The sequence below is a fragment of the Medicago sativa genome, chromosome 8, assembly GCF_051527215.1.
Source record: "Medicago sativa cultivar Bolivia chromosome 8, Bolivia_mono, whole genome shotgun sequence".
Lineage (NCBI taxonomy): Eukaryota > Viridiplantae > Streptophyta > Magnoliopsida > Fabales > Fabaceae > Medicago > Medicago sativa.
In genome coordinates, this window is record NC_140756.1 from 7,300,119 (window position 1) to 7,324,935 (window position 24,817).

The window sequence follows — 24,817 nt, forward strand, 5'->3', positions numbered from 1 at the left end:
ATTTTAAGTGTTATATAATTTTAATTAGTTTTTTTAAATTAAGTTTTTATTATTATTTTTTATGCATGCACCACAACATCACGTGATGAAGTTTTTGCAAAATTTTTTTGTCCTATTATACCACTCTACTTGGAGTAGAGGGGTATTTAAAAATTTTAAAAAAAATGCCAAAACTAGAACGCAAGTGGAGATTGCGTTGTACCATAAAATTTCGAAAAAAAAATAGGAAGTACCCCGCAAGTGGAGATTGAGGGGTATAATAAGGACAAAAATTTTGTCACTTTTTAGGGTACCCCGCAACTCCAAGTGGAGTGGTACCAGAAAGTCAGAAAAAGTAGGGTATTTTTGCAATTTTTCGAAAAAATAGGGTAGTTTTGGATTTTTGGCAATAAAGTAGGGTAAAAAAAAAAAATCGAAAGATTGGTTTGTTCTTTAACAAGTATGTTGTTTTTAGGAGAAACCAAAAGCAAGTTTGTGGTTATAGGTATTTTTAAAAATTAAAGTTGTCCAACATTAAAGAAAACTCATTAATAAAACATGAATATTAGGCCAAATAAATGTTTGAATTTTTTAATTATAGATTTTTATAATTAAATTGTTGATATTAGTTATATGCCACCAAATAGATATAGTGTTTGTGGCCATGATGGGAATGAGATAGCGGGGTCACTTACTTTGCAAATGTTATGATATCGTCTATACAAACTTCATATGCGGGAGTGATTGATTGTTTGAAAGTGATAGACCTTATTCTCAGTATGACAAATACAAGGTTGCATTTGTATGCCGATGGGTTAGTAGAAATCTCATATGCCTTGTATCACGGGCTATCAATTTAGTTCACATTCTAAAGGATCAGATATATGTGCTTACCTTATGGCTAAGAAGAGCGCCCATTCCGCTTATTCATCTCACTGCGATCGTCCTCCATATGGCTTAGTATATCCTTCTAAGAGACAAACTAGTTAGGTAGTGTTTTGTTTTATTTTTCTGTATCTTTTTACTTTGTTACTTACTGTGTAACACCACCATCGTGTTTTCTTTCAAAAAAATAAAATAAAGATATAGTGTTTGTTTTGTTTGGTACCGCGTTTGATTACAAAGTTGTGTTTGGCTTCAACTCAAGCAAATCAATTTTAAGTCGCAACTATGATTTGCAGCTTTCACTATGGAATTGAATTGGCTCTGAAATTCAACTTTATTTCTCGAGGTTTTTTTTTTATTTCTCGAGGTTATCTTCACTATTAGACATCAATGTTTCATTGGATTGAAAAGCGCAAAAAACAAAATAAAATGGTAGAGGAAGTGTGAGGCATTAACCTATTGGTAAGGGAGGAAGTCGAAGAGGAAACACTGAGCTAACTCCTCCATGCTTGTGTGGAAGAAGCCATGAGTTCACTCACGATCGAGTTGGAGGCTCGATTGTAAGGAACAAAGCAAATTGTTGCGTGAGAGAAGTGAATGTGTTAAAACTCTCACACCAATATAGAAACACAAATACATACTGACATGAAAACAGGAAGGAATATGGAAGGGCTGTCACCATTAATCCTTGTGCTTCTTGTTCTTTTAGACTCTCCATTCAACATCTTTTGAAATTTTTAGAATCTTACTTCTGTTAATTCATCCATAATCTATACTATTAACTAAGGATAAGGAAGTGCAAAGTCCAGCTGCAACGACTGCACAATACTACTACTAGAAATCTGATAGTCCGTAATTTTATGCATTAATTAGCATAGCCCAAAATAAAACTAATTCCTTCAACAGTGAAGCATGGGAAGCATTTCATCATAAACACCTAGCATGTCCTGTTCTCAGATGAAGCATGGCAAGCATTTCCTCGCCATCCTCAATTCCCAACTGCAGCAAATATAATTTGGAGAAGAAAACCAAGAATTATGACAATGAGACGATTGTTAATTATTATAAGAATACAACAAATATTTATATGAAATAATAATGAAGAGATGTTGGCAAACACAAACCTCAAAAGGAGTCTGCTCTGGTTGGACGAGATAACCGTTGAACAAAAAACCAACTCCATTAACATCCAAACAATATTTATAACAATATTGATCCATAAGCTTTTTCAATGCAGAGCTTCTTCGGATCTTGTAGCCAGCTTGAAACCCATCCTACATATCCAGAATTTCCAAATTAGTGTACTATATCTCATGTTAAAATTCAGGTTTCAAAAGCTATGATAGTGACTTGTAATACTAATAAGGCTATAAACTACAACCATGTCAAGAATTTAAATTTAAATTATTTAACTTTCACTAACGATAAATTCTATCAATAACACTTTCATTGGCTTCTTAATAACAAAGTAAAATCTGGATGGAAAATTCAAAATCAGATAAAATTGTTTTCCCCTTTCGTAAAACCAACATTCAGAGAAGGAACTAAAATTGTCCCTTTAAACAACTTAAAATAGAACAATTCATAGTAACCAAATGACAGAATATGAAAATAGCATGAACTAAGATAACAGAATTTTGAAACTCATTCATACCTAAATTAGTCCATCAATCCCAAAACATCAAATAATTTGATGTTTGTATAAACAGTCTATGGCACAAGTTTACATTTCAATAAAAAAAGAAAGACATGGAAACAGAAATAGAAAAATGCCAATGACAAAAACTTGTAGATCACTCTAGAGGGTAAGTATAGTTGGATTCCACTTTTCATGTTGATGTATAAAAAAGTCACTATCATTATGAAATTGAAAGAAAGGGTCAAGCCCAAGAATAAAATGAAGTTTTTGTGAAGTAAAAAAAATAAATTCATGAAAAACATCATTTTTTATTTTATTTTATTTTTAAAGGGATACAATCTAAATTTTAAATTTTATCCAAACCCATGAATACAAATTCAAAATAAACCTTAAACAAAACCTCTTCAACCAACATTAACTAGGTCCAAGTGGATTTGGATTCAATTCTCTTAAGTTAAGGACTCAAATTTGAGAGTTATGAACCATGTGGTTGGGTTTAAGTGGTTAATAAGCTCCAGTTAAGGATGAATCGTTTGAGAGAACCCAAGTTCAAATCCTGGATAGTACAATCCTGGTCAGACTTAACTTATCTATGGTCAAATTTCAGATTACCAAGTTCCCCTTCCTCTGGAAACCCGAGGATTAAAAACCAAAAGAAATTTCAGCACTGTGGATGAATTAACATGGATAGACAAAAAGAGCAACGTTAAAGGTCGCCAACCACATTCACATTTTTTGATAAAAATTAGATATCGACAATGTCGGTAGATATTTTGCACTTATAAAAATGGTTACCAATAAAAAAAAAAAATCAAAGTCACCTCAAAAACAAAAAAAACAACATTAAACCTAAAACCCTAAAATATGGAAGGAATGGGCGAACCTGGCCTTTGACCTTGATGTTGATGGGTTCTATCCACTGCTGATACAAGACAGCATCTATTGCATCGTTATCTTCCAAGTCCAGCTGCATCAAAATATATGTTTTCAAGACAAATCTCAACTATGTAGATTAATAATAGAAGTTAAACATAATATATTATTAGTCTTTATAAATATCAGCTTAGTTCCTAAAAATTTTGTCAATTTTAGTCTTCAAAATATACATAAACAGTGTTTTTTGCCCAGTAAAGGTTAAAACTTAAAAGTACTATTGTTTAAAAGTACTATTGTTTACAAAAGGGATTATAAACGGGTAAATCAATATTTCAGAATCCCAAAATCGAAGATTTGAACAATTTAATAGCTCAAATTTACGAAATACTCCCTCCGTCCCTATATCTAAGCAAGGGTGCTTACATATAGGGACGGAGGGAGTAGCAAATTAGTCCTTAATATTAAAAAGGTTTCGTAGCAGTTTTGGCCCCCTAAGTATCACGAACTTGTGATTTTGGCCCCCTATAAAAAACAATAACAAATCAGCCCCCTAAGTTTACCCCTTTTGCACTTTTGGCCCACTAGTCCAATTTTGACTCAGTCAACACACACATGACATCTCACTTAAGTGAGTATGATGCCACATGTGCAATTTTTATTTAAAAGATCTGCATATTGATTTTAATAGTATCTTGGTGCATCAAGATAAGCAAACATAAACACTTTGAAACTATGGTGCTGAATTTAATAATATAACCAAATTGACTGGCATTGTTCAATGGAAGGGACATGATTACTATATCCTAAATTTGAGGAGTAACTTTAAAGCCGAATAGTTCAACAGAACCCGAATTCAATTCATAATAGAAACAATCTTTGACCATACTTTATTTGCCAAAAAAATAAGTCCCGCATAACTAAATATAAGACTTCACTAGAGTTTATAAAGAGTGCCATCCCTCCGCATACAAACAAGGTTTTGCAAGGACGACTCAAATATAAACATCAATACAATCAAGCGTATTACAATACATACAAGAGTCCTTTTCCTAATTTAGTGGATTACATATACGAACCTCGTATGGTGTCTGGTGTGGCAATATGCGACGGCCATTAAAGATAAAAGCCATTGAGTTGAAATGAAGATCGTTTCGATGACAGTAATAAGAATTCATGAGCTTTCTCATTTGAGTAGTTTTCTTGAGCCTAAAATAAACCTTAATATCATCCTACAAAACAAAACCATTCAAGAATGTGAATTATTAAAATAAAAGAAAATAAAACCCTAGCTAGAGAAAGAAGGAATGAACGAAAACGAACCGTGTCTTTGACGTGGAGATTGATGTAATTGCTTGGCTGTGGCTCTATCTCGTCGACGTCGTTGGTGATAACCGAAGGCATTCTCTCAGATTTTCTCTCTGCTGGTTTCTCAAACTCAGTTGCTATGAAATGAAACTAAACTAAACTGTTACTGTATGTAGTGGAGTGGAGGAAGAGGAAGTGGAAGTAAACTCACCCTCTCAATTTATTACATCAACTTTTTTTTACCAGTTGTTGGAACAGTAAATTTCTATGAAATGGTTGTTTACTTATTTATCCCTAGATATATTTAGCTTTGTTTGGATTTGGACTCATGGAATAATATTTAGTTTTATTTGGACGAAATAGAGCGGAACATAAGCATATTAAAATAGAGTGAAATAGAGTTGAATAAAATAGAAATTTTAATTTGAATATTTTATTTAGGGTTTTGTTACAAGCCACCCTTTGGTGGTGTCTTTTATCAAGTCACACCTTAAGGTGTGATTTTCACTTTTTAGTTATAACTTTGCTAAAAGACACCTTCATAAAAGTAAGTTGGTGTCTTTTCGCAAATGCTCATAGAGTAACTTGATAAAAGACACCTTCACAAAAGGTGTCTTCTATCATAACCCTTTTATTTATAATGAAGTGAAACTAATTCTTAGTTCCATTGTCTGAAAAGTGCATGAAAAAAATAAGTTATAATTCTTTTATTTCATTTTTATTATTTATTTAAAAAAAACATTAATATGTTTGATTTTCTACATAATTCAATCAGACAAATTACCTTTTAGGACATTAATTCAATATGCCAACTCAATAAAATATATACATTTTCTTCATCAAACAAGAATTTGATATGCTAATATTTGATATGAATAATCATATAGTTTGTCCATAGTTTAAAACACTAGGCTTGAATTCAGTCGATGTAAATCTATTATATTCCATGTGCCAGCAAAGAAATATATATTTGAAACACATTATGACTGACATCAACATGTTGGGAAAGGGATAAACCATTCCTTTGTTTCAGTTCGTAGGATTGTTAACATTTGAAGCCGCAAGATAAAATAAAATAAAATATGATAAATTGGTTAAAACGATATAAACAAAGAAGATTGGTAGACAACAAAATGCATAAAATAGAACATGAAGGAGTAGTAGTAGGAGAAGTGGTAAAATGATGAAAGGATAAAATAGGGATAAAAATGGTAGTAATTGAATGAAGTAGTTTCACTGCATTGCATAGCTCTTAAATTGAGTGGAATAAAAAATATAGAAAGACTCCTTCAAAAAAAATAATATAGAAAGATGCTAGTATCAGATGGAATGGATTCCATCATGTTTCATGTCATTCCATCCGATTTTTGGAAATCCAAAGTATGGAACCTAACTTCACACCATTCCATATCACTTCATCCCATTACCTTCCATCAATTCAAACGTAACTTTTAAGTTTATCGATAATATATATATATATTTATAAAAAGATTATTAATGTATGTGAAATTTTGTAAAGCGTAACCAATCAGACATTTTTATAAAAAGAGTGACCAATGAAAAGTAAAAAAGAGTTGACCAATAAAAGTAAAACAGAGTCTTATAAGTAGGGATGAATGATACAAATTTAAATGATATTTACTATATTGTTGATGTCATAAAAAATATAAACATGATTTGTTATAATTTGAAACTCAGAAACGACTACATCTATAATTTTAATGAAAATCAAAATGTCATAAAAATATCATTCATAATTTATACTTCTAAAAATAATAAAAAGAGATATAAACACGGTTGGTCTTAACGCTAGCGGGTCGTGAATTCTTCAATGGCGAATTTGTTGGGAGTGTAAAATTGGGTTTTAACTTGTTTGGCCTTAACTTGGTTCTAGGTGTGAATCATTGTGTCTATGTTGAGAGCAATGTTGGAATTAATTAGACTCTCTTTATTCTTGGCCGGAATATGCACTACTAAAAAAGCACTTGGAAAGTGTGAGCAACTTCTAAGTGTGATAGCAATCTTCCAAGCTCTCCGCTTTCTCCCCCATGATTAATCTGTCCATGTTCACCATTTGTCTTATGCTTAGCTTGGTATTAATTTTGGCCTCGTCAATACTTTGTAAATGTATTAATTTAGTCCAATATCTACTAATTGCTCTAATAGTTTATTTTTCTTATCTCAAATTCCATGAACTTTTTTTACTATCCGGGTCTAGGCATTTATCAGCTTGCATTAAGAACATTGTTTCCTTAAACTCATCAAAACAAAAAGGAGTACTAAGGTTTCATTATCAGACAAATACTTGCACAATCACAAACACTTTTCATTATCAGATACGTGAATACTTACATAATCACAAACACAAATAGAAAGTGATTAGACACACACATAAATTGAAAAATTAAAAGATAAAATAATTAAATGACATGACTAAATTTTTTCTCATTTATTTTTCTCTATTTATGTGAGTGTGCCCAAACATTTATCTTATTTGTGTCTATGTAAGTAAGACTTGTTCGTCACATCATAAAAGCGGAAGATTTTAGAAACATGAAATTAAAAGATAATATTTGGAAGAAAAAGAAGGATAAAAATGCATTAGTATCATAGAATATCACTCAAGTCTTCTACCATCTAAATTGCATGTATATGATGTGCCATTGCTCATTTGATACCAAAGTAAAATAACCCAAAATATATGTTAATTATATCTATAAAATGTTACATGTTCATACAGACTGTTGATCTCTAGGGACAATGGTGTTGTCTTCTGGAGCAGGTGCCCTTCTAAACACAGATCCTAACTGAATGTTACTGCTTGCACCATTGTGAGTACTTCCTTCACCAGCTTGGTTATTATTACCTCTTAATCCTTTCTTCTTTGCCTTTTGTGCCCAACCAAGAAGGCGGGTTTGTATTTGCTCATCAAATATGGCATTCTTATAGTGAGTTCCCATCTACATTGTGTAAAAAATGATCAATGTCAATGTCAAAAGGACTCATTTTAAATTTCATAAATTTAAAATCAATTTGGTTTGTGAAAACAATTTATTGTATTAATTTTTTCTTTTAAACTCAAATACACTTTTGATTCATCTATTTTTGCCGATTCATTGTTTTAGTTAAGAGTAATTTTAGCAATACTCATTTTAACACACTCCTTTTAATACTTACTCTTTTATCGGATAAAATACATGTTGGCCTCACCACTTTAAGAATAGGACGCGTATAAAAGTGGTGAGATCTATATGTATTTCACCAAATAAGAGAGTGTTAGAAAGAGTATGTTAAAATAAGTGCCGTTAGAATTACTAGTTCAGTTATTCCATTTCTAAATCTTAATTACACTCCTCCAAGTTTTGAAATTTCAAAAAATTTCATCACCATTGAATTTGAAACTTATTTTCGTTGATATGTTAAGTTGAATAATGAGTTGACAGTTCAAAAAGAAAGTGGAAAGATAGTGCATTATTCAACAAAAATAAGCTCAAAGTAGTGGTGGGAAATTTTTTTAAAATTATAAATTGAGATACTATATTTTCATATTTAGAAAGGGAATGACAAAAATCATGAATCAATAAAAATTGAGAGATCAAAAGTGTAGTTATTTGAGTTTGGAAAACAACTCAAACTCACCTGTGTGACAATTGCATATAGTGGTAGGGTACTATAACTACATATGACCTGAATCAATAACCTACAACATTCATTAAAAATAAAAGGCGTGAGAAAAAAAAAAGTATAAAGAGTAGAAAAATTGAGATTCAAAAAACACAATGTATGTATATATAAAGTATAGTGTTGTTACCCAATAACGAGCCTTGGAATAATGTAATGAAGTTTTCCCATCATACATGAACTAAAGCCAAATGTTACCTGATATATACGATCTTGTAAGGTTATAATCATTAAAATAATGAAGAGAAAGCAAAAAAATGAGGAAAAAAAAAAGCATATCAAAGAATGTCATAAATTGAGTTTGAGACTATTAATGTTTACCAGTATCCAGAAAAAAAATGCTATCTCAAATGAATTTTGGAAAAGGATCAAGTGAATCAAGAAGAGGACGATGCGAGGACGATGAAACCAGAAGTGATCATCTGATGGTTGAACAACTAATTCACCTTGTATGGCTGAATGTTTTTCCGCTACTTCATGTGCTAATTGAATTATTACATGTTCAAGCTTTGTTCCCACAGCAAGTAGTAGCTGAAGAATGCAAACAAGAAGATACACAAAAGATAAAATGCTTGGTAACAAAAATTGGAAGAGAAATACATCACAACTTGAATGGAGAAAATTTACATTTATATGCTTGCCCTTAGATTAGAATAGTTCATATCGTTCGATAAAGGTCTATGACCTATTCTATTTAAAGCATGGTCCGACCTGGTCTATTTAGCAAGACAAATGCTTAATTCACAAGAAATTATGAAGACACTTACAATGACAGGAATGAAAGCAACCCAAAAGTATGTGTGCCAACCTGAAACAATAAACATAAATCTTAATTTTGATTGTTGGACAATGACATAATTGTGACTTCTATTGTTCACGTAGGTTTGTAAATAATTCATCACTCTAGTTCTAAGTCTTGTACCATACCATGGATATTAAGCAACATAAATATGACCACAAAGATCCAAAGATACCAACTGCATTCATTAAAATAAAATGGTGAATTAGTGACAAGATAAAATCAACAACATTACAATATAAGTTGCACAAAGAAAATTTGGCCAACTTATTGCTTATGATTGATAAAGATTATGATAGGTATATAAACTTTGCATAAGCACAAACCTAATACCAACAACGTTTTGGAAGTCATCTTCAAGTGCACGGATCATGTACTTGTGAAAATTAAACTTTGGATTTGCCCTACAATGAGTCTAAAACAGATAAACAAAATTAATAATATGGTTCAATCTTTAGCTTCTTCAAAAAAAAAAAAAAATGGTTCAATCTAATATAATAGCAAGTAGCAAATACATAACATAAAACTCTTACCATAATGAAACCACGCCTTAATGTCACATAATCCAACTTTGTCACAGAACCATAAAATTGCTTGAAAAATGATTTCTGAAATAAAAATGATAAATTATAAGGCATAAGAAATTAACAATATTGTAAAAGACAACATGGTAAAACCAGGAAAATATAATCAACCTACCACCCATCCCATTATAGCAGAATTTTTGCCAAAACCAGTAAAACGATTCTTTATAAAATCATGTTGATGAACATGAGTCACCGTCCGGTCCGGAGCTGCATTAGACCAGTATGAATATTATAAAGTTTAATGAGGACAGAAAATATTAAGATCACACCATAACCGATCAAATTTGTTACCATGTTGTGATTCATGGTTTTCATCTGCAACAATAGAATTTTCCCAGGGCTTCCATCGACGAATCTATTAACGACAACAATACTTATTAATAGAGAAGAGTTTTTATCAAACACAATTTGTTATAATAAAAAGTATATGATTAGGTTAGATACTCACATTTAGTCCTCCAAAAACAATAGTCAAAACACAAGAAGTCACATGAACAATAGCTAGGACAAAAATAAAGATATGCAGTTTATGCAATGCTTCCACAGATAATAGAGGTACTTTTCCCTGAAAATAACATAATAATACAAAATATGATTAAAGTGAATAAAATGATTAAATCATCAAATCAAAATTGTCTAAACAAAGAGAATAAGAATGGTATATGACTTTGTCCCTTGAAATTACAAGGTCAGGGATAATAGACATAATTTCAATACCTTGGCAGTACAGTATCCAACTTTTTCATCCGTGAATCCGAATGGATCATCACTACCGCCACCGCCACCGCCACCAAGATGGCGCCGAGCAGTGCCAGAAACATGATCTGAAGAGAAAAAAGTCTGAAAATGTGAATTTTTTTTCATCTCTTCTTCTTCTATCTCCTCAAGACTACAAGGAAGCATATGATAAGTCCACTCATCAGGAACACAAATTTTTGTTATCCCATTTTGTGTTATTGTCAGAAATAGAGAAATGAATCCCAACAGCATCAACTCTGCATAATAAAAATAAAAATCATAAAAACCAAAAAATAATTAAAAATCATAAAACTAAACATAACCAAATTTTCAAAATCATTAGGTCATTATTATAAATAACCTTCTTTGATTTTCTGTAGGGCTTGATAAAGTGGTTTCTGGTTTTTCTTCTTAAGAAAGTTGCCAAGACAATGAAGAGAACGTTCCGCGGCAAATGAAACTGCGACGATGACGCTGCAAACAAGAGCAACAATCCATGTAGGAGCATATTGCAAATCAGGTCCTTCTTCAACTTGACCTCCACCATGACCCATGTTGCAGCTGTGTTAAACAGTGTTTGATTTGAACAATGTTAACAATTACTTAACTACTCTTTTCTTGTGTCTTGCTGTATATAATGTTACAACTACAACCTGTGACTTTAATTTGTTACGCGTAGGATAATAATATTACAGATAGCATATCAATCATGCACCAATATACTTGTATTTCTATTTTCAGAAGAATAGAAAGTTTAGAACTATAATCATCAATCATGCACTAATATTTCCGTTTTTTTATTCACTATTAATTTTAATTACTTTTGATCATTAATGCTTTTAAGGAGACCGTCACCAATTATGTTAATCATTTCAGCTCCACAATTTACGTTTTTTATATAGTAATTCTGCACAATGTATATATAATTACTGATTGTAAGTATTCTTAATTTTAATTTGACTTAATTATAATTTTAACTTCTACAATGGGACTCTTACATTTGGACGATTAAGTGGATCTCACGTGTGCACATCAATCTTTATAATTTGTTACCGACAAGTGTATAACTCCGCCAACTGAACACCTAAACACGATTTATAATATTTTACTAACACAACTCCTTATAAGTTTTTACTAACAAGCACCTAATTGCAAACACTCTTTTATCATTTTTTTTTGAGAGACTCGTTGTCATTTTTATTATTATACATTAAATTTGATTTCTTCATTTCAAATTTTAAAATTAGAGTCAAAATCCAATTTGATTCTGACAATTTTTCCCGACCCAATTTAATCCCAGTAGGTTCAAAAAATTCGGTGAACATGTTTAAGTATGAGATATTGTATATATATTATATGTCTCACAATTTATATATTATTATATATATTATATGGCTATGTAGTTTTGTAAATCGACATTTTTTTATGAATATTTGAAAATCAACCTTTTAAAGGATATTTATTGAGACAATTGTGTCACACATGAGTGTAATAAAACATTTTATACTTTTAAATTATTATTTGGGTTACCATGTTATATATACGAAGTTCCCACCGTCATTTAGTGTTGATTAATCTTCTTCGAGTAACCTTCGAATAAGCTGGGCGGGCTCCACTTCCCCAACCGAAATTTCTCCATATGCAAGTAATCCAAAATTCAACCGAAAGACAATTCAACCGAAAGACAAGTAAAGTCTAGCCAATAATTGTTCTCACCACGAATCGAACTCTGTTTCTCCCCAAACAATTTGTCTTATGGATAGTTCATTAACCACTTGAGTACAATCACTTAATTATAATTACATGATATTAACTCAATCAAACAAGGTTATTTTTAAATTCGAAAATAATGAATTCAGTTGTTTTCATTTTTTTGTGTGTAATTTTAACATATGAAATGTGTTTCTGAATGTATTTCTAATTTTTCTGTGGTTGACAACCAATTGCATTTGTGCGAATTTAATTCATAATTATTTTGGTAACATTATTTACCAATTTGTGGGATCAATTAGTGGATGATTGATTATGCAAATAAATGGCAACATATGTATGTAAATATAAATTGGGCAACTAAATTCAATATGTTTTTTTTTTTGGTCTTAGAAATGAAATTAAACTCACACATAACTGTGAGGTTCCGGATTCAAACCCACGTCCGGCCTTGCAATCTCGACATTTGCCAATTAAGCTAGGATTTTACTTTATATATAATTCATATTTATGTTGGGAACATTTTATACATACGGAGTATTTCCGTAACATGATTTTTTCTAATGAATTGTCACAATAACTGTCAAAACTTTGTTCAAGAGAATTTTTTTTTGGTTACATTTTGTTCAAGAGATTTAACATTGCTGCTTTTACATACTTGATTGGTTGGAGCCATAACCTCTAGTTATCTTCGTAACATGATTACAAATTGTGTCCAAAAAAGTCTTGTTTTTTATGGATCTATATTTTTTTCTATATAAAAAAAGGGATATTTTTAAATTTTTAATCCAAAAAAGTCTAATTTTTATGTGTGTATACAATTTTACGCGGAGTGGATGTTTTAAATAGTAATTTTTGGGAGGAAAAAAAATCTCATTGAATGCTGTACAGATTTCATTCACTTTTATTTTGGTGACATTATTTACGAAATTTGTGAGGTCATTTAATGAATAAATTGATTCTTAAATAAGATGCGGATCAAATTACATCGACGTCAGGAGGGATGGATAGCTCAACTAGTTTAAACTAATGGTTAAGGAGTTAGAAGTCCAGTGTTTAAGTCTCGGTAAAGAGAGATAACTTACATAACAATTAACATACTAACATTTGTTATTAAAAAAAAAATACATCGACGCTAACTACATGATTGGACTAAGGTGTTTAATATTAGAATATAGTGAGAAGATAGCTTGTAAAGCAAGCTATCTAGATAGCTTGGAGAGCAAGCAAGTTAGTTAGAGTTAGTTACACAACTAAACTCTATATATAGGAACACTCTTGTATCATTTCATTCATATCTTTTATTCAATCTATTGATTCTCCTATGAGTCTCTATGGTTATCTTCCTCATGAATACAACTATGCACTCTTCCTTGCCGATCATTATGACTATTATCCTTGGGATTCTCTGATTCGTAACATGGTATCAGAGCAAGATTGGTATCCACCTTGAAGGATTTTCCGCTGCATTTTCTCGAGAAAATTCAATTTTCTCAATTTGCTCGGATTCTGTTCTTTTCCTTCTTTAGTTCATCAATTTCGTTTACAATTTGTTATTTGAATCTTTGGAATCCTTTTCTTAGTTCGATCCACCTTTTCTTTTCTGATTGCTTTCGCAATTTCGTGATTGTTTATCTCTTGTTCGTGCATTTTTTTTCCTCCTTCTTCGTTCAATTTTTTGCTTCATATTGGATTCGAGTTTTTTGCTCGAATTATTTCATCTTCCTTGCGATTACTGCTTTATTATCATCGCAATTTCTTCATTTTTTTCCCCAATTCTTAGGGTTTGCGATTCAATTTTGATCGCGGTTCTTACTTCTTCTTATCGTTGAATTTGCTTTCCGTTTCATTCTGATTCTTCGATTTCAACTTCAACTTTGATTCGAGTTTCTTGCATGAATTCTTGATCGGGTATGATGTTCTGTTCTGTATGCTGTTGTTGTTGACTATCTTGGCTCTGAGGATGCGGTGAAGAATTGGTACCAACGACTTCATTGGAATTGATTACGGTTTCCTTGCGATCTGCATCGTTGTTAACTTCTGGATCGGGTTTTGATCCAGATTCCGGTTCCAATTGTGCTTGTTCTTTTGATTCTGGTTGTTCAGGTTCGGTTTCTGGTTGAGGATCAGGTTCGTGATTGGATTTGGATTCGGGTTCGGGTGCTCCGTTCTGAGATTGTGGTGGTTCCGGTGATGGTTGAGAATTCAACATATGATGTGTAATTCTGGGTATAAGGTTCTCTATGATGTGTTTGGTACTTATTGCATATTGCTTCCAAGCCCCAAGGTGTTTGTTGAAAGTCCTCAATGGAAGACATATTGATTTTTTTTGCTCCGAAGTTATTTGTTCCACTGGTGTTTTTCTTTTTGGATTGGGTAAAGCATTTACTCGGAGATATGAAACTGTTTCAAGCATTTTTGAGGATCACTGTAACTAGTGCAGTTGGTGTTGGTGCCGTTACCTTTGGAGTAGGCATGGCATCTAGTTACATATTACCATGGATTGGAAGGTTTTATTCTTTGTTTGATCCATGGATTGGAAGGTTTTATTACACATTACTGCCTGGTCATCCTTCATGTTTGATTTCCATATATTGTTGTTCCTTTTCCCTGATGGCCTCTATTTTTGCTTCAAACGCTTGACAGATGCCACAATCTTCATAGTTATGTATGGTCTTACAAGCATATATTTTGCTGGTTCCCATGGGATGAATCTATTGCTTGCTTCTGGCTTTCTTCATCAGTTTTGGCAGATTGTACTAGTTTTTTGGCAGATTGTCTTTAACACTTGGCTCCCTTCCTTTATGAGCTCTACATGGCACTTTCATGCCCTTGGTTTGGTATTTGGCGAGGTTTATGATTCTGGCTCAGTTTTGGATTGTTGAAAGATTCTTGGTTTGATTAATTTTCCTCGGTTTCTTTGTTCTGGATCGTTGTTTGGAGTGCTTCATTATTGGAAGCATTGGTTTTGGCCTATGGTTTGAATGCATCAACATGGATTTGTTTTCTATGATTTGAAGACACGTCACATGGCTATGCATCTCTATTGGCTTGCATTTGGTTTTTCTTGTCTCGGCTTGGCATAGGAGGGCATCACTTTTATCTTTGGAAGCTTGGTCTTGTTGCTTCATGGTACTTTTGGTGTGAAGTTTGTTCAACGTATGACCTCCTTCCATTGTTGACTATGGCTCTTCCTTGCATTTGGTTTTTTTCTTGTCTCGACTCGGCATTGGAGGGCATCACTTTTTATCTTTGGAACCTTGGTCTTGTATATGACCTCCTTCCATTGTAGACTATGGCCCTTCCTTGCACTTCTTTTTGGATATCATCATTGATTTTTGGATATCCTTGTATTTCTTGTCTTGTGCTTCTATCTTGAGTGATTGAACACTCTTGATGGTTAAGCGTTGTGCCTTAATTGGCTTTGTTGATATTGGCTTCTACCGGATGGTGGTTAAGCGTTACTTTGATGCTCCTTCCTTCCATTGGTTCAACCTTGAGTTGTGGTTGCTTCTTGTTGGATGAGCACTTGTTTGATATTTTCTTAGCCGATGTATTTCCGGCATCTTTCCTTGTCTCTTCTCATTTCAAGTTGGATGTGTTTTTGAACACCTTCCAACTTGAGGGGGACTATTAGAGATACATAGTTTTAGTTACAAGGAGTATTAATCCTATTAGTATATATAGGTGTAACCTCCCCATAAGTGGGATAACTTTCACTCATTGTAACATTTTCATATTCATCAATACAAAGTTAGTTAAGCTTTTCTCTCCTTCATCAATGGATGCCATGTTTCCTAACATGGTATCAGAGCCTGGTTCCGCTTCCGATTCGTAACATGGTATCAGAGCGATACCCTAGGAATGAAGATGATGATGTTGCTTCCGCTTCCGATTCAGATATTGGTGAAGATGAAGATGAAGAATCAGCTTCTGCCTCTTCCATTCTTGATTCTTCAGCTTCGCACAGGTTCGTTTTCGGTAGTTTTGATTCTCCGATTGTTCCGGTTTCTTCTCCTTCAATCGAACCAAAATTCGATGGATTCTCCGTCCAAATTGGTGCGATTTCTTGCGTATTCGTTGATTCTTGCAAGAACATCGTCGATTGTGCCGATTCTGTGTTCGTTGCTTCCGAAGAAGACGGTTACGTGAAGGATGTTGAACCAGCATTGAAGAATCACGACTCTGATTTCGTTGTTTCTGAAGCGTCGCAAGAGCTCATCGCAGCTTTACCGGTGAGAATGAGTAGCACTGTTTACGACGTCGCCGCCGCGAAACCTTGTGCCTTGTGGTTGTTCGTCGGAAAACAGTCTGAACAACTTGCTTCTTCCATCAAGATTCAGCTTCCGTTTCTCAAGTTACATGATGAACCAATCATCAATTTCGATCCCGGAGGAAGAACAGGTTCGTTCTTGCTGTTCTCTGTTTTCGCAATTCTCCGTCAAATTCGTTTCCGGTTGTGGTGGATACCATGGGATCGAGGCAAGAAAGTTCTGTCTTTGTTCGATACACACAGTGAGACGCCATTACAGAAGCAAAGCGATTATTTGTTCACAATCTCAATTCAGAATTCTAGCAAATCAAGAAACAAGATCGCATCATTTGTTCATCAATTTCAAAGATTCATCATTCCAGTTTCAATCATCACTGACAGCGAACGTGTTTGGAAAAGTGTTTCAATCATCGTGAAAAGTGTTTTGATTTCGTTCAGGTTTGCGTTTGAAGAAAGCTCTCTTAGTTGCAATGCAAAAAGTGCTTTTGGAATAAGTTGTTTGTGGTAACGTGATTCAATAAGGCTGGGTAACGTTTTTCAGCAGTTCAGTAACGTGATTAAATAAGCAGCTTTTATGTTTGGAATCACGTTTGCAAAAGCACTTTTGCAACAAAAGGCTGGTTGCAAAGCTTAAGGAAGAAAAGAAGAAGAAGGAAGCGCGCTGTAAGCTGATTCCCATCAGAACATGTGGGCCTGGGCTTTCTATGTTTTTCATTTCTTTTATGTCATTTACTAGTTTTAACCCCCATTTTACTTAGTTACTTCAGTTTGAATAATCATTGTAATTTCATTGTGTTTCAAACTCAAATTGGTGAACTTTCCCATTTTGAGTTTGAGGGGGACTATTAGAATATAGTGAGAAGATAGCTTGTAAAGCAAGCTATCTAGATAGCTTGGAGAGCAAGCAAGTTAGTTAGAGTTAGTTACACAACTAAACTCTATATATAGGAACACTCTTGTATCATTTCATTCATATCTTTTATTCAATCTATTGATTCTCCTATGAGTCTCTATGGTTATCTTCCTCATGAATACAACTATGCACTCTTCCTTGCCGATCATTATGACTATTATCCTTGGGATTCTCTGATTCGTAACATTTAATGAGTTCTCCCAAGTACGAATCAATAAATTGTGTGCGCGCGTCTATACATCCATGTATTGTAGTTTATTTTTGTGTCTCATTGAAACCTTTTTTCTTCTTCTTGCTATGCCACTGACTGCCATGTTGCTAAAGACCGACATACTAACCACACCATTGCCATAGCTCACTTCATTAGCAAGCATGCAATGCTATATCATCAATTTAACATAGTTATTTGCAGCTTCGCATTCATAAGCATCGATAGCCGCTTCATATTCCACGAGACGTGAGACCAATTTTGCAAGTCATGGCAGCTTCATAAGCATTTGATGGAATCATCGACGGTGAGTTGCAGTTGTGGTCTTGTGGACGTAGGGAGAAAAATAACATATGAGACACTAAACTCAATTATTTGAAGCGATAAATGAATGGGTTAAAGAATACAAGAGAGGGTCATATCATTCGTGAAATAATCATGTAGCGCCCCTTCGCGAAATTAAGCATTTTACAATTGATAACACGTTTTAATGAAGCGTTTCGTGATATAACTAATACTATCTTTGTTCCTAATCTTTGGTCACTTGGACCTTTTTACCGTTGATTCATTTAATAAAATTAATAATTCTGGGTGAGATAATTATTAATATTGTAAGGAAACTAGAAATAAAGCTAATGATAAGATGACATGAATAAGCATTAGATGAATAATGTTAAGATATGATGTAATGATTCAAGTCACTAAGTGCGGATTTGTACTTAGGTAGATAGACTAAAGTAGTTAGTAAGTTTAGTGTGTTATGCAATTAGGTGGTTTAAGTAAGATTTACTAAGTTTACTAGTTGCGGTTTGTGCAACTAGGCAGTGTTAAGTTAATGTAGGCCAGATTATTAAGCTAAGACAATCTTCCGAGCACAGAGGAAAACCTTAGGAGCCAGTTACTTATAAACATTTCAAAGACAAGTTCTTCCTAGTCAAGGTGACCAATTATGCGTCTGAGCACAAGGTGTCTCGTGATTGAAATGAAACGGACAATTTTTGGGAAATTGTAACCGGAGAAGATGGGCTCCCCTTTCAAACATTGGTGGAGAAGTTCCATCATGCTGGTCGAGCTAGCATTTTTCAAAGCCATGTGAGAAGTTAGCTTTCGAGGAAAGTAAATTGGCCCGCAAAGCTCGGGGGCTCTTAGCCCAGATCATGTCTTATCACTATCAGTGATACATCATCATCGACATAAAGGGGGAGATGATCAAGAGTGACCGGTTTATTGAGTTGAAATACCCTCCTCAACAAGGGTGGTGTTGATGTTGAGAAGTCCTTCCTTGGTATACAATTGTCTTTTCTTTCTAATTCTTCTTTGGTTAATTAAGATTTCTCTATCGTTCTTTTTGTAATCGTTTTCTGGTTTGTAAGATTTATCATGTTGATCAATCATTTGTAACTTTTTTGGATTTCTGTTTTGTGATGTGATCCTTCACTTTTTAAACACTACGTATTTGAAGAGGATATACCAGAGATATATGCTCCTCGACACGTATATTGCTTTTTTATTTGGTGTGTCATGTTTTTCTTCTGGGATTCTTTGCCTTCTTTTTTTAGAAAGTGCTTTTATGGTTTGTCTTACATGTTAGCATGAAAATGAATTAAATTTCTTTATCAAAGTTAGGTCCTACTTATTCCTTTAAAGCATGTTAATTGATTAAAAATCACTTTAGACCTAGTTAGTGAGATGTATGCACCATCATTTTTTACTTATAATTGAGAGCTGAGAATTGCATATAACTCTATTGATTTAAACAAAATTTGTTTTCTTGATATGCATGTAGTAATGATTATAAACATTTTTGTTACATGACTACATGTTCAAACAGACTCATCATTTTTAGGGACAATGGCATTGTTTTCTGGGGCAGCTCCCCTTCTGAACATTGACCCTAGCTGAACGTTAGTACTTCCACCATTATGAGAACTTCCTTGGACAGAATGGTTGCTATCACCTCTTAATCCTTTCTTCTTTGCCTTTTGTGCCCAACCAATAAGTCGTGTTTGTACTTGATCGTCGAATATGGATCTCTTAAAGTGAGTTCCCATCTACATTGTGTAAAAAATTATCAATGTCAATGTCAAAAACAATTAAAATATTCATAAAATTAAAATTTATTTTGTTTGTGGAAAACAACTCAAACTCACCTGTGTAACAATTGCATATAATGGTAGGGTACTGTAACTACATAGTACTTGAATAAATACCCTACAATATTAAAGAAAAAAGTGTAAGAAAGAGGTAGAAAATATTGAAACTCAAAATGCACAATATATATGAATTTAGTATTGCAGTTACCCCATAACAAGCCTTGGAATAATGTATTTGGTTTGTCCCATTATACATGATTTATAGCCATATGTTATCTAAGATACACAAGCAGGTAAGGTTAATAAAGAGAGAAAAATGAAGAAAATAAAAGTATAGTAAAGAATGTCATAACTTGAGACTGATTAATATGCTTACCCATATCCAAAAAAAGAATGCTATCTCAAAAGAATTTTGGAAAAGGATCAAATGAATCAAGAAGAGGACGATGCGAGGACGATGAAACCAGAAGTGATCATCTGATGGTTGAACAACTAATTCACCTTGTATGGCTGAATGCTTTTCGGCTACTTCGTGTGCTAATTGAATTATTACATGTTCAAGCTTTGTTCCCACAGCAAGAAGAAGCTTAAGAATGCAAAATCAGAGAAAGAAAAAATTATAAGATAAAAGGTTTGGAAAGTTGTTATCAAGTCAAGTAAAATAAATGTGTCTATGCATAAATTTTAATAGAAAATAGTCAAAAGAAAGTTATGAAGATACTTACAATGACAGGAATGAAAGCAATCCAAAAATATGTGTGCCAACCTGAAACCATATGCAGAAATCTTAGTTTTGATTAAACAATAACATAATTGTTATGACTAGCTTCTACTCTTCATATAGGTTTTTAATCAATTTATCATACTAGTACTTAATTCACAAGATATTATTTCAGTAATGTTTTAAAAATCGGACGGAAGATCGAACTGGCGAGACTTTTGCATCATGGTTGAATCGGAAGAAAACCATTAAAACAATTAAAATTGGTTAGGCAAACTGCGGTGCAACCACGGATCAGTACTAGTCCAGTTCAACAAGACTGGTCTGTGGTACAGCCAATATCAAACTAAATGGTGAGTTGGCCGATTCTCGGTTGAACTCGATGGTTTGGTCCGATTTTTAAAGCATTGTTTTATGTAATAATAAGTATGTCTTAAGGTAGAAAATATGGACAGCAAGCAGTATAATTATTGAGAAACATAACAAATTAAAGTGTAAAGTCTTGAAGCATACCATTGACATTAAGCAACAAAAATATGACTACAAAGATCCAAAGATACCAACTGCAACCATTAAAATAAAATGATGAATTAGTGACAAGAGAGAATCAATAACTTTACAGTATAAGCTAAACAAAAAAAAAATTGTTTATAGAAACTTGATAGAAGCACAAACCTAATACCAACAACTTTCTTGAAATCATCTTCAAGTGCACGGTTCATGTACTTGTGAAAATTAAACTTTGGATTTCCCCTACAATGAGTCTAAAACAGAGAAACAGAATCAATAATATGATTCAATCATAGATAATAATGGCAAGATATGCACACTAAAATCTTACCTTAATGAAACCAAGCCTTAATGTCACGTAGTCCAACTTTGTCACAGATCCATAAAATTGCTTGAAAAATGATTTCTGAAATAAAAATGTAAAATCAGCTACATATAACAAACTACTTTGTAAAACCAGTAAAATATAATAAACTGCATGTAATTAACCTACCAACCACCCCATTATAGCAGAATCTTTGCCAAAACCAGTAAAATGATCCTTGATAAAAGCATGTTGATGAACATGAGTCACCGTATCCGTTCGTTCTGGCGCTGCATTAGACCAGTATGCAAATTATAAAGTTTAATGAAGACAGAAAAATACTAAGATTACACCATAACTGATCAAATTTGTTAATTTACCTTGTGATTGATGGTTTTCATCTGCAACAATTGAGTCTTCCCAGCGCTTCCACCGACGAATCTATTAAAAACGACAATACTTATGAATAACGAAGATCTTTTAACAAACATAATTTGTTTAGTAAAAAGCATATAAATTAGATACTCACATTTAATCCTCCAAAAACAATAGTCAAAACACATGAAGTCACATGAACAACAGCTAGAACAAAAATAAAGATATGTAGGTGATGCAATGCTTCCACAGATAATAGAGGCACCTTTCCCTGAAATTAACATCATAATACAAAATATGATTAAAGTGGAAAACATGATTAATTCATCAAATCAAAATTCTCTAAATAACATCAAGAGAATAAACATGATAAGACTGCAATCATAATTTAAAACCTTGAACAAAATGTAAAGGACCGTAGCATGTAATTTCAATACCTTGGCATCACAGTATCCGATTTCTTCACCTTTGGATGAATGATCGTGATCGTCACCTAGAAGGCGCCTAGCAGTGCCAAAAACATCCTTGGAAGAGAAAAAAGTCTGAAAATGTGACTTGGATGATAATTTTGTTTCTTTAAATTCATCGTCCTCTTTAAGACTACAAGGAAGCATATGAATAGTCCATTCTCTTGGAGCACAAATTTTCGTTATCCCATTTTGTGTTACAGTTAGAAACAGTGAAATGAAACCCAAAATCATCAACTCTGCATAATAAAAATAAAAATCATCAAACTCGTAAAACCAAACATATCAAATTTTCAAAATCATTGCATCATTATTATAAGAATAACAAAGAAAACGAGGAAAAACCTTCTTTGATTTTTTGTAAGGCTTCAAAGAGTGGTTTCTGGTTTTTCTTCTTAAGAACCTTGCCAAGATAATGAAGAGAACGTTCCACAGCGAAGGAAACAGCGACGATGACAGTGCAAACAAGAGCAACAACCCATGTAGGTGTAAATTGCAAATCACTACCTTCTTCAGCTTCTCCTCCACCATGACCCATGTTGCAGTTGTGTTACACAATGTTTGATTTGAACAACGTTAACTTACTTAACTACTCTTTATTGTGTTTTATGTTACAACTGCAACATGGGACATAAAAAACAACAACCACTACACTATTTCTTGTTCCAATGTTGTATCGTTCGTCCAATTAATCTAACTATTATATAATACAAGTGATTGGTCCATTTTCTAGTCAAAAAAGTTATTCATATTGTTTTTTTGAGAAAATATTTCTTGATATAGTACTTACATTAAGTGATACAACTCAAATAAAGACAAAATCCATTAATTTATTTATTATACAAAGACAAAAAAATTCTATAAGTTCAATATCTTACGCGCTAAGATTTCATAAAAATAAAAATAAAAGTTTGCATACTTTCATTTTAGATTATTAGAGGCTTTTTGTTACATTTTTGTGAAAAAAAGCATATTTATTTAAAAAACACTCACTTTCAGAAGTTTTCCTACGTTTATTAACTATTTTAAAAAAAATGAGGACCTAAATTTTAAAGAAAAAACTAATATGAAAATTGCTTTATATGAATAGCTTTTTGAGTAGCTTATGGAAACAAAATCAATTTTTATAATTAACTTTTTTCATAAAAAAAAATATTCATTATGTTAGACAGACACAAAATAATAATTTAAACTATTGTATGTCAAAATCACTTATTTTTAATCGTAACAAATTATAAAAAAAAAATAATGTTCTTTGATAACAATATATTATTTATCATACGGTATAAATATTTGTACTTATATGAATTCAATCAAATTGCATGGTAATATTATTTTATTATATACTTTTTTTTGAAATATCTCCATAAAAATGTGCATAGTGAGATGTGGTTGATACTTTGCAAATGAGTGAATCACACTATTCATTTGATGCATAACACAACTTAAACTAAAGTTGAAGAAAGATAAAAAAATGTCAAGAAAATCATCAATTAAAGCAATCTTTATATTTCAAATCTCCAAATGAGATTACAGTTTAATCAATTACCATAAGAAATTCTACCAAATTGTTTTTTTACCAAAGGAGCATTTCTATTATAAACTAATATTACTTTAAAAAATAATTTCTTTACATGTTATTGATACGGATTTCAACCACATTTAGTGATTAATTTTAATCGGAGAATTAGTGTTACATATAAGGTTGATTCTTCCTTCTCAACTAAGTTTTCTTCATACGCAAGAGTTAGAATCAAACTCTTGACCACTTAATTAAGAGATTTAAGTCATTTACCACTTAAATCAATTCATTGTTGATCAAGCCATGCTAGCACCGTGTATATTTCTATTTACTTAATTGATTTACTAACCAAACTAAAGTTTTATTAAATAAAGAGGGAAAAAAAAAAAAAAAACTAACACGTTTTCACTGTATTTTTTTCAAACTGAACAAAGAAAAAACAACTGGGCAGGTATTAATCATCTAGACTAGACTAGATGAATTCGTTAGTCTATTCTTATAGTAAAACATTTATTTATGAGTTGAAATTTGAAAACTATAGATGGCCTATTTAATCATCCATACCCTAAAGTCGTAAACTTACAAATAGTTTTATTGACTTAATTAATTTGTTCATACTCTACACTACTACTATTGGAGTGTGTTTCTAGTGTACTCAAGCTAAATAATATTCCCTTCATTCCAAGTATATGATATTTTTGACTAAATCACTTTCACTAACTAGGCACTAACTCATTTTAGGAAAATCCAAATTGTCTAAATAATGGGGGAAGGCTCAACCGGCTGAAAATACCATATCAATTAAAGTACAATTGTTTAATCTGAAAGAGAAAAGCACAATTTTGTTTGGATTCTTCATTCCAATTGTTAGAAATATCGGTATCTTTTTTATGTTTAGACTGAAAAATGGATAAAAATAGCTCACTATAGCAAAGTTAGAAGCACACGAGCCCAGCAAATAATCAAATTTCACATTTTTTTATGATTTTTTTTTTTTTTTATCACAAGAGGGGTTCAAAACATGTTTAGTTGTTAATATTATAAAATTTGAAGTACTTGTGTTTTCAGATTTTATAATTCAAACACCTTCTATACATGTGAAATTTAATTTTGACATAAGAGATGTTCGGACTATAGAATTCTTAGTACTTATTTTTTAGATTTTATAACTTGAATTAGTGAAAGAAAAAAAGTTAATTATAGTTCAACTATGACTAAGATGATCGTGGCTA

At 32.4% G+C, this 24,817-nt stretch overlaps 2 protein-coding genes and 1 long non-coding RNA gene across 3 annotated transcripts; all 3 read right to left on the bottom strand.

Moving 5' to 3' along the window:
* Positions 1 to 1,526: 1,526 nt before the first annotated feature.
* LOC146896565 (uncharacterized) lies at positions 1,527 to 4,842 on the bottom strand. Its single transcript, XM_085737553.1, has 5 exons — positions 4,700 to 4,842; positions 4,456 to 4,608; positions 3,387 to 3,470; positions 1,989 to 2,138; positions 1,527 to 1,863 (listed from the first exon to the last, which is right to left on the bottom strand). The coding sequence occupies exons 1-5, from the start codon at positions 4,778 to 4,780 to the stop codon at positions 1,792 to 1,794; spliced, it is 540 nt and encodes a 179-aa protein (XP_085593679.1). The 5' UTR covers positions 4,781 to 4,842; the 3' UTR covers positions 1,527 to 1,791.
* Positions 4,843 to 9,129: 4,287 nt separating this feature from the next.
* Positions 9,130 to 9,580, bottom strand: LOC146896566 (uncharacterized). Its single transcript, XR_015021410.1, has 3 exons — positions 9,491 to 9,580; positions 9,293 to 9,342; positions 9,130 to 9,173 (listed from the first exon to the last, which is right to left on the bottom strand). It is a non-coding gene; the product is annotated as an uncharacterized LOC146896566 (long non-coding RNA).
* A 9,745-nt stretch (positions 9,581 to 19,325) lies between these two features.
* Positions 19,326 to 24,199, bottom strand: LOC146896567 (MLO-like protein 1). The gene is made up of 13 exons (XM_085734914.1): positions 22,409 to 24,199; positions 22,034 to 22,302; positions 21,751 to 21,867; positions 21,602 to 21,662; positions 21,411 to 21,511; positions 21,249 to 21,323; positions 21,083 to 21,171; positions 20,921 to 20,970; positions 20,412 to 20,452; positions 20,063 to 20,272; positions 19,895 to 19,962; positions 19,744 to 19,804; positions 19,326 to 19,644 (listed from the first exon to the last, which is right to left on the bottom strand). The coding sequence occupies exons 1-13, from the start codon at positions 22,599 to 22,601 to the stop codon at positions 19,417 to 19,419; spliced, it is 1,563 nt and encodes a 520-aa protein (XP_085591040.1). The 5' UTR covers positions 22,602 to 24,199; the 3' UTR covers positions 19,326 to 19,416.
* Positions 24,200 to 24,817: the final 618 nt, after the last annotated feature.

What these genes read in the sequence shown, in the direction of transcription:
- LOC146896565 (XM_085737553.1), bottom strand. Translation starts at nt 4,780, where the DNA reads ATGCCTTCGGTTATCACCAACGACGTCGACGAGATAGAGCCACAGCCA. An exon ending in ATCTCCACGTCAAAGACACG is followed by an intron (nt 4,609 to 4,699) that starts GTTCGTTTTCGT and finishes TTTGTTTTGTAG; the next exon opens with GATGATATTAAGGTTTATTT. An exon ending in CACACCAGACACCATACGAG is followed by an intron (nt 3,471 to 4,455) that starts GTTCGTATATGT and finishes ATTTTGATGCAG; the next exon opens with CTGGACTTGGAAGATAACGA.
- LOC146896567 (XM_085734914.1), bottom strand. Translation starts at nt 22,601, where the DNA reads ATGGGTCATGGTGGAGGAGAAGCTGAAGAAGGTAGTGATTTGCAATTT. An exon ending in TCGGATACTGTGATGCCAAG is followed by an intron (nt 21,868 to 22,033) that starts GTATTGAAATTA and finishes TGTTAATTTCAG; the next exon opens with GGAAAGGTGCCTCTATTATC. An exon ending in CATTCTTTTTTTGGATATGG is followed by an intron (nt 19,963 to 20,062) that starts GTAAGCATATTA and finishes TGTGTATCTTAG; the next exon opens with ATAACATATGGCTATAAATC.